The 17,473-nt window shown below is 45.6% G+C and overlaps 1 protein-coding gene across 9 annotated transcripts in view; it reads left to right on the forward strand.

Annotated features, from left to right (window-relative positions):
- Positions 1-260: 260 nt before the first annotated feature.
- The window catches only part of UROS (uroporphyrinogen III synthase), a 35,214-nt gene continuing 18,001 nt past the window's right edge, over positions 261-17,473 (forward strand). For 2 of the 9 annotated variants that reach the window (XM_077877249.1, XM_077877246.1), the window contains exons 1-5: positions 262-482; positions 10,644-10,732; positions 10,927-11,010; positions 12,579-12,675; positions 15,539-15,613. In XM_077877249.1, coding sequence (XP_077733375.1) covers positions 10,670-10,732; positions 10,927-11,010; positions 12,579-12,675; positions 15,539-15,613 — 319 coding nt within the window. In that variant the 5' untranslated portion in view covers positions 262-482; positions 10,644-10,669. Of the gene's footprint in view, positions 539-4,444; positions 4,545-10,643; positions 10,733-10,926; positions 11,011-12,578; positions 12,676-15,538; positions 15,614-17,473 lie in introns of all 9 variants that reach the window. The other 7 variants (XM_077877254.1, XM_077877255.1, XM_077877247.1 and 4 more) reach the window with 6 other exon arrangements.

Genomic DNA, 17,473 nt, shown 5'->3' on the forward strand with positions numbered 1-17,473 from the left:
CGGCGGGGGGGAGTGAGAGACCACGGACCACCTCGGCGCCGAGTCGGCGCCACCCCAGGGGCCCTGATGGATTCCACGGCCCGTGATCCCTAGGAGTCAAGTCAGTTCGGGGGTCCTGTTGGGGCACTTTCTTCCCCCCCGTCTCCGTCCTGCCTCACGCCCTCCGACGCTCCCCCCACCCCTCAGTGGTTCGACCCATCTGGGGCCGCCCCCCCGCCCCCCGGGCCTGGATTGTCGGTGCGCATGCGCGCGCTCCCTCGGCTCCGGGACCCGGGGCGGTGGTGCAGGTGCGGGCGGCCACGCGCGGGCCGTCTCCATGGCAGCCGAGGCCACGTGGTGAGGGCCCACCCACCCGGCTCGCAGCTCCCGCCGCTGCCCCGCAGGCTGGTTGGCACCGCGAGACGCTGCCCCCGACGGGGCGCCCGCCGAGTGCCGGGCACGGGCCCCGCGCCTGGCCTTTCGGGCCTCCGCGGCCCGGCGAGGTAGGTGTCGCCGCCCGTGGTCGCCGACGAGGACAGCGAGGCCCGCGGACGCGCAGGTGTGCGGCGCTGGCCGGAGCGTGAGCCAGCGGGGAGAGGAGCGCGGGGCCGCTGCTGGTCTGGGCGGGCCGGGCCCGGGGCAGGTGCGCGCAGGGCCCCCAGCACCCTCGGGGCGCGGCCCCCTCCGAAGCCCTGCTCCCTGCTCCCTGCCGACGCTCTTTAAGCGCATTGCTCGACCTGAAAGTTCCTCCCAAGGAGGGATGAGGCTTAAACGCTTCGGGTCCGGGGGGTGGAAATGAGGATTACAAGGCAGGGCCTAGGGCCTACCTACTGCAAGGGAACGGAGCGGAGGGGCTGTGGTCAGCCAGAGAGCGTGCACCCTGCTGCTGCAGCCACGTGCGGCCAGTGGACATCTGCCCCAGTGCGCTCGGATCTTTGCACTTCCAGAGAACCGGAGTTCTGGAGTTTTACGAGATCTACCCTCATTTTTTTTTTTTTTTAATTGGAGTGCAATTTGCCAACATATAGCATAACACCCAGTGCTCATCCCATCAAGTGCCCCCTTCAGTGCCCGTCACCCAGTCACCCCCACCCCCGCCCACCTCCCCTTCCACCACCCCTTGTTCGTTTCCCAGAGTTAGGAGTCTCTCATGTTCTGTCTTCCTTTATGATATTTCCCACTCATTTTTTCTCCTTTCCCTTTCATTCCCTTTCACTATTTTTTATATTCCCCAGATGAATGAGACCATATAACGTTTGTCCTTCTCCGATTGACTTACTTCACTCAGCATAATACCCTCCAGTTCCATCCACATCGAAGCAAATGGTGGGTATTTGTCGTTTCTAATGGCTGAGGAATATTCCATTGTGTACATAAACCACATCTTCTTGATCCATCATCTGTCGATGGACACCGAGGCTCCTTCCACAGTTTGGCTATTGTGGACGTTGCTGCTATAAACATCGGGGTGCAGGTGTCCCGACGTTTCACTGCATCTGTATCTTTGGGGTAAATCCCCAGCAGTGCAATTGCTGGGTCATAGGGCAGGAGATCTACCCTGATTTTTAACAAAACCTGTGCCAAATAAAATTCAGTCCCCAGGCAGGTTTATCCCAGGGGCTGCCGGTATGTGGCCACTCATTGTAAAGACCATTTGGAAAGAACATCCTTCATTAAAGAAGACACCAGACATAGGAGAAGGAGGTTCATAGTTTAACTTGTTTCTCTTCTGTAAAGTGAAGAAAGTGGGTTGGATACCTGGGATTCTAAAAACAGAAGGAGCTGCGGCTTCCTGGGGAGGTGGCTGCTGCCCAGAGGTTTAAGCAGAAGTGTGATAACCTCTTCTCAATGATCCTTCAGCCGCAGGAAATGGAGTCAGGTTAAGGTAAGGGGCCACAGAGTCCCCATGACTATGTCCTGTGGGTTCCAGCCTCCCTGAGACTCTGCTACCACACCCCAACATGGATATTGATAGACGTGCATATCTGGGATTCACATCTGATAGGGTAGCTTAACATGACCCCTTTGGGTCCTACAACCATGTAAAAACATTTTCCTATGATGTATAAGACAGGAAGCTGTAAAAAAAAAAAAAAAAAAAGACCTCTTACAAAGCTAAAATTAGAAAATAGACTCAGAAGGCACAGTACCAACATATCAATGGAGTTTCACTCAGACATCATAGATAAGTTTTTCCATTTCTTTTTTATTTTTTTATTTAAAAAATTTTATTGGAGTTCAATTTGCCAACATATAGCATAAAACGCAGTGCTCATCCCGCCAAGTGTCCCCCTCAGTGCCCATCACCCATTCCATTTCTTTATGTTTTCTTGTAGTAAAATATATATAACATTTACAATTTTAATCATTTCTAAGTATACAGTTGAGTGGCATCAAGTATATTCACTTTGCTGTGCAACAATCACCACCACCCATCCCCAGATCTTCCTCATCTTGCCAAACTAAAACTCTGTCCATTGAACAGTAACTCGCCAATTTCTCCCAACCCCCAGACCCTGGATACCACCATTCTGTTCTCCGTCTCTATGAATTTGACTGTTCTAGGGGAATCCTAATAATTTGTCCTTCTGTGATTGCTTATTTTACTTGGCATAAAGTTCCCAAGCTTCATCCATGTTGTAGCATGTGTCAGAATTTCCTTTTTAAAACAATGGTATTCCATCATACGTATATATCACATTTTGTTTATCCATTTGTCCATTGGTGGACACTTGGCTTGCTTCCACCTTTTGACTATTATGTAGAATGCTGCTGTGCACTTGGATGTACAAATACCTGTTTAAGTCCCTGCTTTGAAAGCTTAGGGTGTGTATACCCAAAAGTGGACCTGTTGGATCATATGGTAATCCTATGTTTACTGTTTTTTGAAGAACTATACTTTCTTGTAGTTTGCAGATTTTCCAGGTACCGTGTATTGCTTTGATTAGAGATCAGGGGGAAAGCCTTACTTTGTGTCTTCAGACTAGCTCCTAGTGTTGAGCTAATGATCAGAGTGTGAAGACAATCTTACAGGAGCTGAGAAGTGGTGGGAGTGCTTAGGGAATGGGCATGGCTTTAGACCAGGATTAAATACCACCCCTGCCACTCAACTGTGCTATGTGATCTTGGGCACATTGCTCAACCCTTTGGAGTTTTGGGTTCCTCTTCTGTGAAATAAGGATAATAATACCTACCTTTGCTGGTTTAAATGAGGATTGAGATCCTGCAATGTAAAATGCTTAGCCCCGTAAATAACACAGACAGAGTAAGTGCTCACTAAAAGGGCAGCTGTTGTTACTGCTGGAAGAGCAGCAGGACACTGCTAGAAACTGAGTTTGAGACCTGGCTCTTTCTTACCAGCTGTCTTCATCAAATCATGCCCCTATTTCTTTAAGGAAAAGAGGTCATTTCCCCTGTTCCAGAGATGCTGGGTAAATCTACAGTGTTGTTTTCTTCAGTGTGAACAAGTGTTTACTTTACTTGTACAAGACGTTTACTGAGCGTCTACCATGCAGAAGAAAGTCCCTCAAAACAGGCAGCATCCAGAGGACCAGCCCATTTCACAATTGCAGGGACTGAGGCCGAGAGCAGAGCAGCCTAGACCAGAACACAGGCCTTTGCCCTCGAATGCAAGCTCCTTGCCCTTCAGCACACCTCTTCCCAAAGTCCGAAGTGGCTCATGTACAATCTTCCTCCTTTAAAACCTGAGGATACCCCTGCCTGTCTCCTGATCCTGGTTTCCTCCTATTCTTGGTGCAAGACAAGTAACAAGTTTCTTCAAGCAGGTTGCTTTCAGCGGGTCCCAGAGAAATGCAGGGATAGATCTTCCGATGTGGACAAGATCTGTTTATACCATGTTTGTGGTTTCAGCTTGAATGAGGCTGTATTCGTTTCCCAGGCTGCCATATCAAAGTGCCACAAGCTGGATGGTGTGTGCAGCAGAAATGTATTGTCTCACAGGCTAGATTCTAAGATCAAAATGTCAGTAGGGTTGGTTCCTTCTGAGGGCTGTAAGGGGAAATCCATTCTGTGCCTCTTCCCCCCAGCTCTGGCGGTTTGCTGGCCATCTCTAATGCCCTCTGGCTTGTTAATACATCACCCCAATCTCTGCCTTCATCTTCATGTTTTCCCTGAGTGTGTGTCTGTGTGTCCACATTTCCCCCTTTTTATAAGGACACCAGTCAGACTGCATTAGGGCCCACCCTAATGACCTCATTTTAACTTAATACATCTGCAAAGACCTTGTTTCCAAATAAGGTCACAGACTGAGGGTTAGGACTTTAACACATAAATTTTGGATTCATAACAGGGCAAATGCAGGGACCTGCCATTTCACTGCTTGCTCTTCATAGCAGACGATGGGATGATGAGTATGTCACTTCTTGATGGGAACAACTAAAGGAGTTCTGGGTGAAGACGAACATTAGAGCCACATTGCTGAGAAGGGGGTTGTTGACTTTTTCAGAACCCCCTCACCTGCTCCAATCCCTAGAGTACTCTGGGCTCTAGTCTACAGAAGCATCTCGGCTGGCTTTACCCATCTTCAACGTATTCAGCATGTTCAGGTACTAAACTCATTTATTAATCTCACCAAACCTTATATACATAGTAGCTGGAATGTACACACATCACCCTACATCATCTACCCTCACTTTATTCTGTAGCTTACTCTGTTATGGACTGAATTGTGGCTCCCCCACCCCCAAATTCGTACATTGAAGCCCTGATCCCCAATGTGACTTTATTTGGGTATAGGGCCTTTAAAGAGGTAATGAAGAGGGGGCACCTGCCTGGCTCAGTTTGTAGAGCATGTGACTTTTGATCTCAGGATTTTGAGTTCAAACCTCACTTTGGACATGGAGGCAACTCAAGAAAAAAAAAAGAAAAGAAAAGGGAGGAAAGAGGTCATGAAGATTGAATGAGGTCATTATGAGGTCAAGCCCTGCCATTAGGTGGAGCTCTAATCCTCTAGGTGTAGTGTCCTTAGAAGAAGAGCTACCAGAGGTCTCTCTGCACAGAAGACCATGCAAGCACACAGCAAGAAGACAGTAGCCTGGAAGCCAGGAAGAGAGCTCTCACCAGGAGCCAACCATGATGACGCCTCACTTCTGGACTCCAGCCCCCAGAACTGAGGAAATAAATGTCTACCGTTGAAGCCCCAGTCTGTGGAATTCTGTTTTGGCATGACTAAGACTCAACTCCAGTCTGTGTTCCCTCTCCTTTGCTAGGGTCTCCCTGCCCGCTGCCCAGACTTGATTTGGCATCGTGTGGGTGCCGTAGGGCTCCATCCTGGGCTGCCTCCTTTTCTCACCATGGTCTCAGCAGTCCTCCGACTTCAAATACCCTCAATACACTAACAACTCCCAAGTCTTTGTTTTTTGACCTGACTCCCACTGAGCCCAAATTGCCTACCCAGTTTCTTCATTTGGACATTTAATGCCAGTACTCTCCAACCTTTTTTAACATTACAGCACACCAAGTAAAAGTTAAATACAACATATGTACACACAGGAGACACACTTTACAGGTAAAGGCAGCCAGCCCTGGCTGGGGTGGGTGTGAGGAGAGTGGCACTGTGGTTCTGGCAACCCTGGCACCTACCAGCTGGCCCAAGGGATGAGAGGATCAGCCCACAGGCACACCTGTAAGCCATTCAAAATGCACAAATGGGCTGAAGCACATTGGTGGGGAACAGGCACCCTCAAACATAGTATGTCCCAAAGAGAACCTTTGTCCCCATCCATTCCCCATCTCCTGGATGTGCTCCCATTCTCCGTTGTTATAAACCTGATCTCTCTTTCCTCTACCCTGTGTCTAACCCAAGCAAATGCTATTGGCCCCACCTTCAGAATACATCCAAGTGCACTCTTCCCCATGACTACCAGCCTAGTCCAAACCTGTACCAGCTCTCACCCAGACTTTTTTTTTAATTTTATTTATTTTTTAAATAGAGCACACAAGCAGTATGTGGGAGGTTGGAGGGGGGCAGAGGGAGAGAGAATCTCGAGCAGGCTCCACACTCAGTGCAGAGCCTCACACAGGGCTTGATCTCACTACCCTGAAAATCATGACCTGAGCCGAAATCAAAAATCGAATACTTAACTGACTGAGCCACCAGGTACCCCTTGTGGGGACTGTTCTAAGAGCCTCCCAGTTCTTACTCCTTTCTACTTTGAGTCTTTCCTCTGCACACCTGCAAAAGTGACCTCACTGGAATATAAGCACATCAGCCCTCTGCTCAGTCCCCCAGTGGCATCACATCTCATTGGGGATAAACGGCTAAGTCCTGAACGTGGCCTGAGCAACCCTGTATTGTCCCGTGCCCAGCTCTGACCTCATTTCCTACCTGGGGATGATGGAAAGACCAGATAAAAGGAGCATGATGCTCCCTTTGCACGACAGAGCCACCAGTCAGCCAGGACTTTTCCATCAGGGAGAAGAAAAGGCCTATCACTATTTCAGCCAGTGTTCATTTGGATCTCTTAGCACACAGCCAGACCCACACCCTAACTGTCCTCGAGGAAGTGCTGTTTACACCTAGACCTGGAGGCTGAGTAGAAGTTGGCAGGAGAAGCCCTGAGCAGGATAAGCCTAAGGGATGGAGAGAAGTCTGGGGTGGCTGGAGTGCTCAGGGGAGAGTGGGGACCGGGCTGGGACACGCTGCAGCTTGTCAGGTCGTTTGAGGTAGTTTGGGTCTGATCATAACCACAGTGGGAAGCTTCTTTTTTATAGATGTATTTCTCTTCTCCTTTTCTCATTTCTGCTTGCCCTCTTCTCTCTGGGCGAACAAGAGGAGGAAAGTGTGGTGTCCGGGAACAAGCCCAGGACTGAGGGTCAAGGGGATCTGATGCCAGCTTTATTGTGCATGACGTAGTCTTGTTTTCTCCCATTAGGTGGGAATAACCTCTGCCCTACCAAGCTGTAGGGTTGCTGAGTGACTCAAAGGACATAACAATGACCTCCAACACAGTTGTCAAGGACTACCTGTATACACCAGAGACTGATCTTATGCTTTATTTGCATTAAATCAATGAGGTTTGTCCTGCTTTATGGGTGAGGAAGCTGACCTGTAGAGGACAAAACTAATCCAAAGTCCCAGAAATGGGCACCTGGGTGGCTCAGTGATTGAACATCTGCCTTTGGCTCAGGTCGTGATCTGGGGGCCGGGGATCAAGTCCCACATCAGGCTTTCCGTGGGGAACCTGCTTCTCCCTCTGCCTATGTCTGTGTCTCTCATGAATAAATAAATAAAAACTTAAAAAAAAAACACATACACCAAAGTCCCAGAACTGATGAGTGGCAGAGCTGGGTGGGATTCACACTCAGGCAGTCTGGCTCTGAAGGCCGTGGTCCTAACCCCAGTACTATGCTGCCTCTCATATACTTGGCATACAGAAGTGTTAGGGAAAACAGGCATAAAAATAAAAAATATCACTCTGGTACAAAGGGCTTAGTTTAATAATGCAAACACTTGAAAGCAAAACCAGTCTACCCGCTGCAAATAGAGAAAATGTTTCTTCTGGGTTCTACTCTGTAGTTGCCCTAGGTAATAAAATTGATGGCTTCCAGATAATAACTGTTAAGAGAGACTATGAGATGTGCTGCTGGACTTGACAAATAAAAATCAGATTACTACCCACATTCCTTCTCAACCATTGCTCAAAGCACCTCTAGTGCAAAATTAAGAGGAACCATTGCTGGTGATTCTTTGTCCTGTTAGAGCCCCATGTCATCAAGTTCCACAAGAAAGAAATCACCTGATAAGTGCACAAAGGTAGTCATGCTCACACATTAGTAATTTTCTTAGTAATTTAAGATTTAAAGTTGATAATGTTTTGAGACTTGATTCCGCCTAATTGACCGGTACCATTCACTGTCCTATTAGCACATTCAGCCCATGGGAGAATCCAAGGACTCAGAGAAAGGTCTACAGGAGATAGGGGTTGGGTGTGTGTTGGGGGGGAGGGGAGTCCCAAAAGGTTCTGCAGAGCCGAAGGGTCTGCAGCAAAGGCTTAGGGACCTGGTGACAGACACTGCCTTTTGCAGAGGAAATACCAGAGGGAGGACTGGCTCGGGACAGCCAAGGTACATGTGTTTCTAAAGACACATATGTAGGTGGCATCAGGCAGCGGCCCTATGAGTAAGGAGTGACTTCTATGCCAGGAATCCCTGACTTCTGTCCACATGGCTTTTTTTTTTTTTCCTGGGGATATGCATCCCAGATCCCAACTAGTACCATGGCAAGGTCATGGTGGGGCTGAGGTCGGCCACCCAGGACCAACCACTTCTAGCAGCATGATGCTTCCACCTTTTAATCCCACAATCGTTGCTTGTTTTGTGTGCCTGGAAACATTTATGTGTTAACAGAAAATGCTAAGTCTTACCTGCCACTCAGTGACTTACAGTTTCCTGGAGCCCTAGAAGGGTCTCTTGGGATCAGTTGGGGGTTCAACCAGAGAAACAGCTGGTGTTTGATCTCACTACCCTGAAAATCACTTAGAAGAAGTGGGAATGGATTAAGACCTACTGCCAGGCACTGCCTCGTGTAACTGTGGAGGCTGCCAGGGCAAGTCTGAGACCCCAAGGGCAAGCCACCGAGAAGGGCAGGCTGGCTCGAGCCTTGAGCAGACGTTGTGTCCACAGCTGGAATTTCTTCCTCAGAGAAGCCTCAGTTCTGCTCTTAAGGCCACTGACTGGAGGAGGCCCACCTAGATTACCTAGGATAATCTCTCTGGCTAAAAGCATTTGTGAATAAATGGGAACTTGAGCCCTGGGTTGACACCTGAGCGTGACCATCTCAGAAAGGCCGGTTCCTAATTTCTGTGTGAGACACATTCCAAGTAACTTCAGGAAATGATAGGAACAATACTGCCCATTCCCCCAAATCCCCAGTCTCTCTAGCCAACAGCTCAACGGCAGCAATAATTAGAACTTGATTTCATGATTATTATTTGTTCACCCAGGGTTGGTTGCTTAGATACAAAGCAATTCATTTTGAGCCAAATTTTCCTAAGATGTCCCATAGATGCTATAATGTTTCAGAAACCGATTCAGTAATAAATCACAAGTAATGGCTCTCAGAGTTAACACATTTCTGCTCCAAACAATATACACTGTTTGGCTATTATCAACCACCTTATAATATTTAGTAAGTAGCTGGTGGGCCTAATGCTACTTATGGGATAGTAATCCACATTTCAGGCAGAATTTATTCTGCAGGTCTCTGGCAGCATTTATTGTGAGGCCTTTGGGGGTGGTAGTATTAAATTCTCTTCCTTGATCCAAAAGAATTTAATATTTATTGTTTAAAAGATGTGGATCATACAGAAAGAGGTAAACAAGAAAATAATCACCCTAACCTGCCACCCATAAATAATTAGTGGTGGTCGGTGGTCTGAGCCTTTGGCTCAGGGTGTGATCCCAGGGTCCTGGGATCAAGTCCCGCATCAGGCTCTCCGCAGGGAGCCTGCTTCTTCCTCTGCCTATGTCTCTGCCTCTCATGAATAAATAAAATCTTTGAAAAAAAGAAAGAAAGAATTAGTAGTAGTATTTTGGTACAAATCCTTTCATATATACGTAGATGTAAAATTTATAAAATTATACTATTCATGCAACTACGTTTTAAACTTAGCATTATGATGTGATTAAATAATCCATGTAATTAAGTTATTAATGAATATTTTAATGATTTCATACAACTACCATTCTCTCGCTTTTGGACATTTACTTTGTTTCCCACTCTAAATACCAGGATACAATCCTGCAACCAGAAGAAGAGTCAGTCCTAGAGACCTAATGCACAACATAGTGATTATAGTCAACAATATTGTATTATAAACTTCAAAGTTCCTAGAAGAGTTGATCTTAATTATTCTCACTGCAAAAAAGAAATAATTATGAGGAGGTGTGGTAGAGGTGTTAGCTGAGCTACAAAGGTAGTAATCATACTGCCTTATAGAAATGTATCAAATGAACAGCTAAATACCTGAAACTTAAGTTGTAAGTCAATGACATCTCGGTTTAAAAAAAAAAAAAAAAAGAATTCCCAGATGAACGTTTTTGTTAGTCTTTGCACACATTTGAGTATTGCCTTAGTATTTATTCTTAGAAGTGAAATTATTGGAAGAAAGAGTATGAAGTATTCAAGGCTTTTGATACATCTCAACAAATTATTTTCCAGGTTGTTAGAACACTTTTGAAAGATACCTCATAATATTCGACATTTATAAAACATCATTTGAGAAGTAGAAGGGTCAGTATAATTATTCCCTAAAGAGCTTATGTTTATGAACTACTCAGTATATTTGTCTTGAAAGGAAGTAATTCTTTATTTCCTTAAAATAATTTGTCTATTTGTTAATGATACAACCCCAAATATGTATCACTCCTCTTTACGAGGCTTAAATGTGTGGCCAGGACACTGGCTTTCCCTAATGGCTTTCATCTGCCTTTCCAAGTGATATCGAGTGCTAGCATGCCGTCCCTTGGCCTTATCAGTGACAGGGTCTTCAGAAGGAACGAGCCCATTAATGCTAAGTCATTGTGGGCGAGGATAGGTCACCTCAGCTAGCAGTTGATTACCGTGCTCCTGTCCCATCTAACATTGCTTAGGAAGAGTCCTTGAGATCTAATTAAGATCCCTCCATTTCTCTGCTCTGTCACAGCGCCCTGGAAGGACTGCCAGGTGATAATGAAGGTTCTTTTACTGAAAGACCCTAAAGAGGATGACTGTGGCCAAGATCCATACATCAGGGTAAGTGCCCAAGGCTCCTGGTCCCCGCATAGCATGACACTGCCTTACTAAGGAAGCTAAGGGGATCAGGGGTGAAGGGTGGGGAGGCCTGCTAACCCTCTGAGGAGCTGACGCAGAGTATGGTGTTACTGTGACTCTTTCCTTATTTTCCAAACAACCCTGGCCAATCCAGAACTATATTCTTGTATTTGCAGGAATTAGGATTATATGGATTTGAAGCCACTCTGATCCCTGTTTTATCATTTGAGTTTTTGTCTCTTCCCAGTTTTTCTGAGAAGGTAAGGTCTGTCAGTGTCTGAGTCCCTGGAGGTTCCCTGCCAACCCAAGCTGGAGAATTTCTTCACTCCCTCATTTTACTACCACACTTTACAACGATGGCAGCACAGCCTCACCTGGCTACAGTGGAAGGCTATTAGACCGTCCCTGAGCTTCTAGCAGCTCCTCCGGAAAGCCACCCTGACCTGGAGGCGGGGTCTGTGAGGGCCTGGGAAACAGGTGGCAGAGCGGGCTCTCAGCCATGCAGCCAGTCCAGTCCATCCTCCCATTTACCCTCCCACCTGACCATGCCCTGCACAGGTGGTACCTTCCCCAGGTTGGGCCACTGGGCTGAGACCTCCAAATGTTTCCAAGATTCAGTGCTCAGGCCACCCTCCCCAGCATGCACCCCGTCCGAGGAACAGAGCGCCTTCGGGGCATCTCCCCTGGAGCTCCTTTCTAGACCCGGAGGCCAAGAGCCAGGCTAGTTTCACGGACGACGGTGCCCAGCCCTGCTCCCGGGCTCCACACCTCTGTTAGCGCCCCTTTGACTTGGGCTGAATATTGCATTATCCATTCAGTAATTTACCCGACAATGATCTGGTATCTATTACGTTTTTCTGCCCTGAGTTGTGAACTATGTAAGAGGGACCCAAGTCAGCATGCCCTCCATAAGCAGCTCTGAAAGGCCCCAAAGATCTCATCACTCAAGATCACATCTTGGACCTTGTGGTCACACAAATACTAGAGTTTCCACAGGAGCCTCTCCTGTCACCACCAGCCAGTGTGCCTCCTGAAGGCTCTTCTGGACGGACGTCCATATAGCTCCCTATACAGTGAGTGGGGGCACAAGGCATGTGGTCAAGTCCTGGCTCTGCTATTTACCTTGGGCCAGGTCCTTAGCCTCTCCAAGCCTGAGTCTTCACCTATGAGATGACAGTAACCCCACACATCTCACAGGGAACTTTCACAGATAGAGAGAAAGAATATGTAAAAACAGCAATGTTCAGTAGATTTTTTAATTTACCCTAGAGAGAGAAAGAACATGAGCAGGGGTTGGGGGAGTAGAGGAATAGGTTAGAGAGACTCTCCAAGCAGATTCCCTGCTGAACCCAGAGCCCAACGCAGGGCTAGATCCCAGGATCCTGAGATCATAACCTAACCCAAAATCAGGAGCTGGCCACTTAACTGACTGAGCCATCCAGGTGCCCCTTGAAGATTCCAGTTTTATTATAGATGCAAGTCCAGTCTGCCCTCCTGCCTGCACCCCACCCAAGCCCAGGCTGGGTCAGGTTGCCCCTCTCTGCTCCTGTTACGATACCACCCGAAAGTGCTCTTTCCTATCCCTCCTCTTGACTATAAACTGCTTGAGAAAAATGCCACGAATAGTGAATTCACCTGTATATTCCTAAAAGTCCTGAATAGTTCCAGGCATATAGTAAGCTCCTAGGAGGTGTTGAGTAGAAGAGTGGATGGAAGGATGGATGGGTGGATGGATAGAAGGAATAGTTTTGTGAAGCATTTGGAAATCTAGGAAATGTTGAAATTGGCATCATGTAAAATAAAATGCCTCTTGCTGTTTGGTGCACAGCTGTCTCATCCCGAAGGCTATGGGGGACTCATTTTTACCAGCCCCAGAGCAGTGGAAGCAGCGGAGCTGTGTTTGGAGAAAGACAATAAAACTGAAGGTGAGGGGCTCTGTTGTGGATTCCACCAGACTTCCTTTACTCTGATTCTTCCCACTGGGGAGACTGGGTTCCAGAAATAGATTTTTCATATTTTAAAAATTTCAGTGACTTTTTGCTCAATGAAGTATTTACATACCAAGTTAATTCATGTTTGTGTGACCTTTGGAGGAAGCAGAAAATGACCTTTCTCCTTGTAAGCTGACTCTTAATGTCCCACACAGAACGATGGGTTGACCGGGCAGCTCTCTGATGGGAGGGAGTGCCTCGTGGTGCCCTGTCACAGATGCTGGTATGTATATGTATCAACAATGAAACGATGGCTCGTGCCCTGTCAGGCACCTAATAACACGATCATCTCTTAGACCCTTCTACCTCCTCCTCTCTCCATCAAAACATAGGAACAGAGCCTCGGTTCAGACTGGACAACCACCTTCATCTTTTGATCCGATAGCTTCATAGCTAACATTTATGGAGTGCCTAATGTATACCAGGCTCTGTTAACTACTTTACATTCATTATCTCATTTATTCCTGGATTTTTGGCCAGAAGCATACATACTGTGGTCCTCATTATTTTACAGATGAGAAAACTGAAGCTCTGGAAGAGTAAGGACTTGTCCAAGGCCATGGAACCAGTCAGTGCACAGCCAGCCTCAGACCTAAACCTGACCACCCCTACTTATCTTAAGGAGTGGAGGCAGCAGTCAGGCATCATTACAGAATGGCTTTGTGGCAAGGTAGGCCTCAGTTCAGATGGCCATTCTGACCTTGGCGAGTTCCTTGACTTCACTGAGCCTTGGTTTCCTTGTCTGTAAAGTGGGCATAATAAATAATCCCTCCATCCCAAGTTCATCACTTGTAACTACTAGCTAGCTAGAACTTGACAAGGTGCCTTCTCTGTGCCAGACCCCATCTTAAATGACTTACCCTTGAAATAGATACAATTAGTTTTTCCACTCGACATATGAGGAGTTTGAAGACAGGGTATGAAACTTGCCCAGACCACATGGTCTGTAAGTTGCAGATTTGTGATACCAGCTATGAATCTGAGCCCCCAAAAGAAGCATTTGGGATGTTGCCTGGCCCATGGTGGGCACTGAATGAGTGACAGTGGTGAATGCTTGTTCTCTCTCTACTTTTAATTAGGCTTTCATTATAGCCTAAAAAAATCACCTTACACATTCACCTTCTGTTAGAAATATCTGCCACGAGATTGGAGAATGGCTTGTTCACATGCTATAGATAATTTTCAAATATTATTTACATTTGTGGAGTAGGAAAGAAGGTAAGACTCAGTCTTTGGTTACTGTTTAAAAGGAAATTTCCCAGGGACACCTGGCTGGCTCAGCTGGATCAACTCTTGATCTCAGGGTTGCAAGTTCAAGCCCTACGGTGGGTGTGGAGATTACTTAAAAAAATAAAAATCTTTAAATGAAAGGAAAGGAAATCTCCCATGTGAGTGTAAAGGGTAGTGTAACAAATGTAAGGGAAAGTTATACTCATAATCAGATTTTAGGAATGGAGAACTCCTGTTTCCTTGTCTTCTCAAAAAATATTGAACACCCAGTGGCCTTATAATTATACAACTCATTTTCTCTTTGTATTTCTTTAATCCACATTTAAAGGTGTTTGTTTTTGTCATAAGATGATAATGTTCTTTATAAAATTGTGTTTGGGGATCCCTGGGTGGCGCAGTGGTTTGGCACCTGCCTTTGGCCCAGGGCACGATCCTGGAGACCCGGGATCGAATCCCACGTCAGGCTCCCGGTGCATGGAGCCTGCTTCTCCCTCTGCCTGTGTCTCTGCCTCTCTCTCCCTCTCTCTGTGTGACTATAAAAAAAAAAAAAAAAAATTGTGTTTGCCTATGAACCTGAAATGTATTAGCTTTACTTTGACTTAATGGATACATCCGAGACTACAGTTTCTTGACTGCATTCAGATTTATGTCCGAAATGAAACCAGTTGTATTGCTTTATGAGACACAAGGTTGCCCTTTTTAATGACCCGTGACTTTTTCTTTAAAAATCTATATTTTTAAAGGCACCTGGCTGGCTCTTAGAAGAGTGTATGACTTTTTTTTTTTTAAGAATTTATTTATTTAATTTTAGAGGGGGCGCAGGGGGAGAGGGAGAGAGACAATCTCCCCAGGGAGCCCAACATAGGGCTCGATTCCCAGAACCCCGAGATCATGACCTGAATCAAAACCAACAGTTGGATGCTTAACCAACAGAGCCACCCAGGTGCCCCAAGTGTGCAACTCTTGATCTTGGAGTTGTGAGTTCGAACCTCATGTTGAGCATAGAGATTACTAAAAAAATAAAATAAAAAATTTTTAAAATTTTAATAAATGTCTAGATTTTAAATTTTTTTAAGATTTTATTCATGAGAGACAGAGAGAGAGAGAGGCAGAAACATAGGGCAGGCTCCATGCAAGGAGCCCGATGTGGGACTCGATCCCGGGTCTCCAGGATCATGCCCTGGGCTAAAGGCAGGCGCTTAACCACTGAGCCACCCAGGCATCCCAAAAGTCTAGATTTTTAATTTTAAAGTCACCCTGCAAATTCATTCTTCAAGTTATGTTTGTTTTCTGGTACACACTAAACATGCTTCTAGTGCCCACTGTGGAAAAGAGAGGATACTTTAAGCAAGGCATACTGAAATATCACGAAAGTAATTTTTAAAAATTTGCCTGCTGAATATGAACAGAATAAAAATGAAATTTTAGTTTGAGATGCTATTCTTTATACTTGGTTATTAATAGTTTGCCTTGTTAATAAATGTCTTAGGATGAACAAGTAGCTTTGGGCAGCAGTCCAAATAGCCACTATGGTATTTGCAGCTCACATGTAATTCCCGTTTTACAGTCTGGAAGCATTCTCTGAAAGAAAAATGGAACGCTAAGACAGTGTATGTGGTTGGAAATGCTACTGCTTCTCTAGGTAAGCAATCGAGGTAAAGATAAAACACCAGGAATGACTATGATATTATGATTTGTAATAAAAAAATATGAATTTTCTTTGTCACTGTTCCTGGCACAGAGTTCCTCAGAACCTTGGTATTTGCTAAGTGATAAGGTTGCCTTTTTTTTTTTTTAAAGATTTTTTTTAGAGAGATTTTTCACTGTTCCCTTACCAGCAACATTATATATTTTACTAATTAACTATTTGTAAATTTAATAAGCAAAAAATCATATTTTAAACTACAGTGTTTAAAAAACAAACAAGATTAAGTCATTGGGGAATGGAAAAAAAGTCCTTGGGGAATGAAAAACTGGTTTTCTTCTCTCCTGTAGTCTCTGCTACTACCATAGTCATACTTCTGTACTCTGGTTAACAAATGTGTGTTGGGTTGGGTCATTTGCCCACAGAATTAGGCAGATGGTTTACTAACTATTGCCTGTTTATTACAAAAGATACAAATTAACAGTCAGATGGAAGAGATGCACAGAGCAAGGTGGGGAGTGAATGGTGGGTGTAGCACTTCCTCACCCCTTCCTGGTACACCACCCTCCCACACTTCTCTGTGACACCATTTGGGTTTTTATGAAGGCTTCATTACACAGGCATGATTGATTAAATCCCTGCTTCTTGATGATTCATCCAACCTCCAGCTCTGTCTGCTCTTCTCCTCAGAGGTGGGAGAGGCAAGAGACGACTGTCTCTGATCACAAGGTTGTTTACCCTGGAACCAGCCCCCATCCCTTAGGGCTTTCTGAAAGCTGCCTCATTAACAAACTCAGGCGTAATTGAAAGAAGTGTGTTATCAATAACAAAAGGTAACTTTAGAGGCACCCTGATGGCTCAGTCAGTTAAGTGTCTGACTCTTGATTTCAGCCGAGGTCATGATCTCAGAGCCCTGGGATTAAGCCCCTTGAAGACTCCATAGTCAGCGGGGGTGGGGGGTCTGCTTCTCTCTTTTTCCCCCTCCTCCCCACCACTACTCATATGCACGTGCACTCATTCTCTCGCAAGTAAATAAATCCTTTTTTTTTTTTTTTAAAAACCAGGATGCAATATAGATACATGATACAATTTCAATTTAATTTAAAAACATGGGTCCTGTACTAAATACAGAGCCCTCCTTACCCCCAAAGGAGCTGGAGAGGAACAGGGACTCAAGGAGATACTCCTTGGAGTATGTAGAGTTCATAACAGCATCAGCACCACAGGCAAAAGGTAGAAACAACCTAAATATCCCTGGACTCATAAATGGATAAAATGTGGTGTACACATGCAATAGAATATCATGGAAATTCTGACACATGCTACAACATGGAAGAACCTTGAAAACATTACACTCAGGGACACCTGGGTGGCTCAGTGGTTGAGTGTCTGCCTTTGGCTCAGGTCATGATCCCAAGGTCCTGGGATGGAGTCCCACATGGAGATCCCTGCAGGGAGCCTGCTTCTCCCTCTGCCTGTGTCTCTGCCTCTCTCTGTGTGTGTCTCATGAATAAATAAATAAAATCTTTTCTTAAAAAAAATTATGCCAAGTGAAATGAGCCAGATACAAAAAGATGAATACTGTATAATTCCACTTACTGGGGCTCCCAGAACAGCCAGACCCAAAGAGACTAAAGGTACAGTAGAGGTTTGCAGGTCTGGGGTTGGGGGAAATGGGAAGTTCTTGTTTAATCTGATGTAGAGTTTCTGTTTGGGATGATGAAAAAGTTCTGTAAGTGGATATGGGTGATGATTGTGACAGTACTGAATGCCACGGAAGTTATACACTTAAAAATTGCTTAGATGCTAAATTTTGTTGTATGTTTTTACTACATTAAGAACAGAACCTGAAAGGAA

This window comes from Canis aureus, chromosome 29 (genome assembly GCF_053574225.1).
Source record: "Canis aureus isolate CA01 chromosome 29, VMU_Caureus_v.1.0, whole genome shotgun sequence".
NCBI classification, from domain to species: domain Eukaryota; kingdom Metazoa; phylum Chordata; class Mammalia; order Carnivora; family Canidae; genus Canis; species Canis aureus.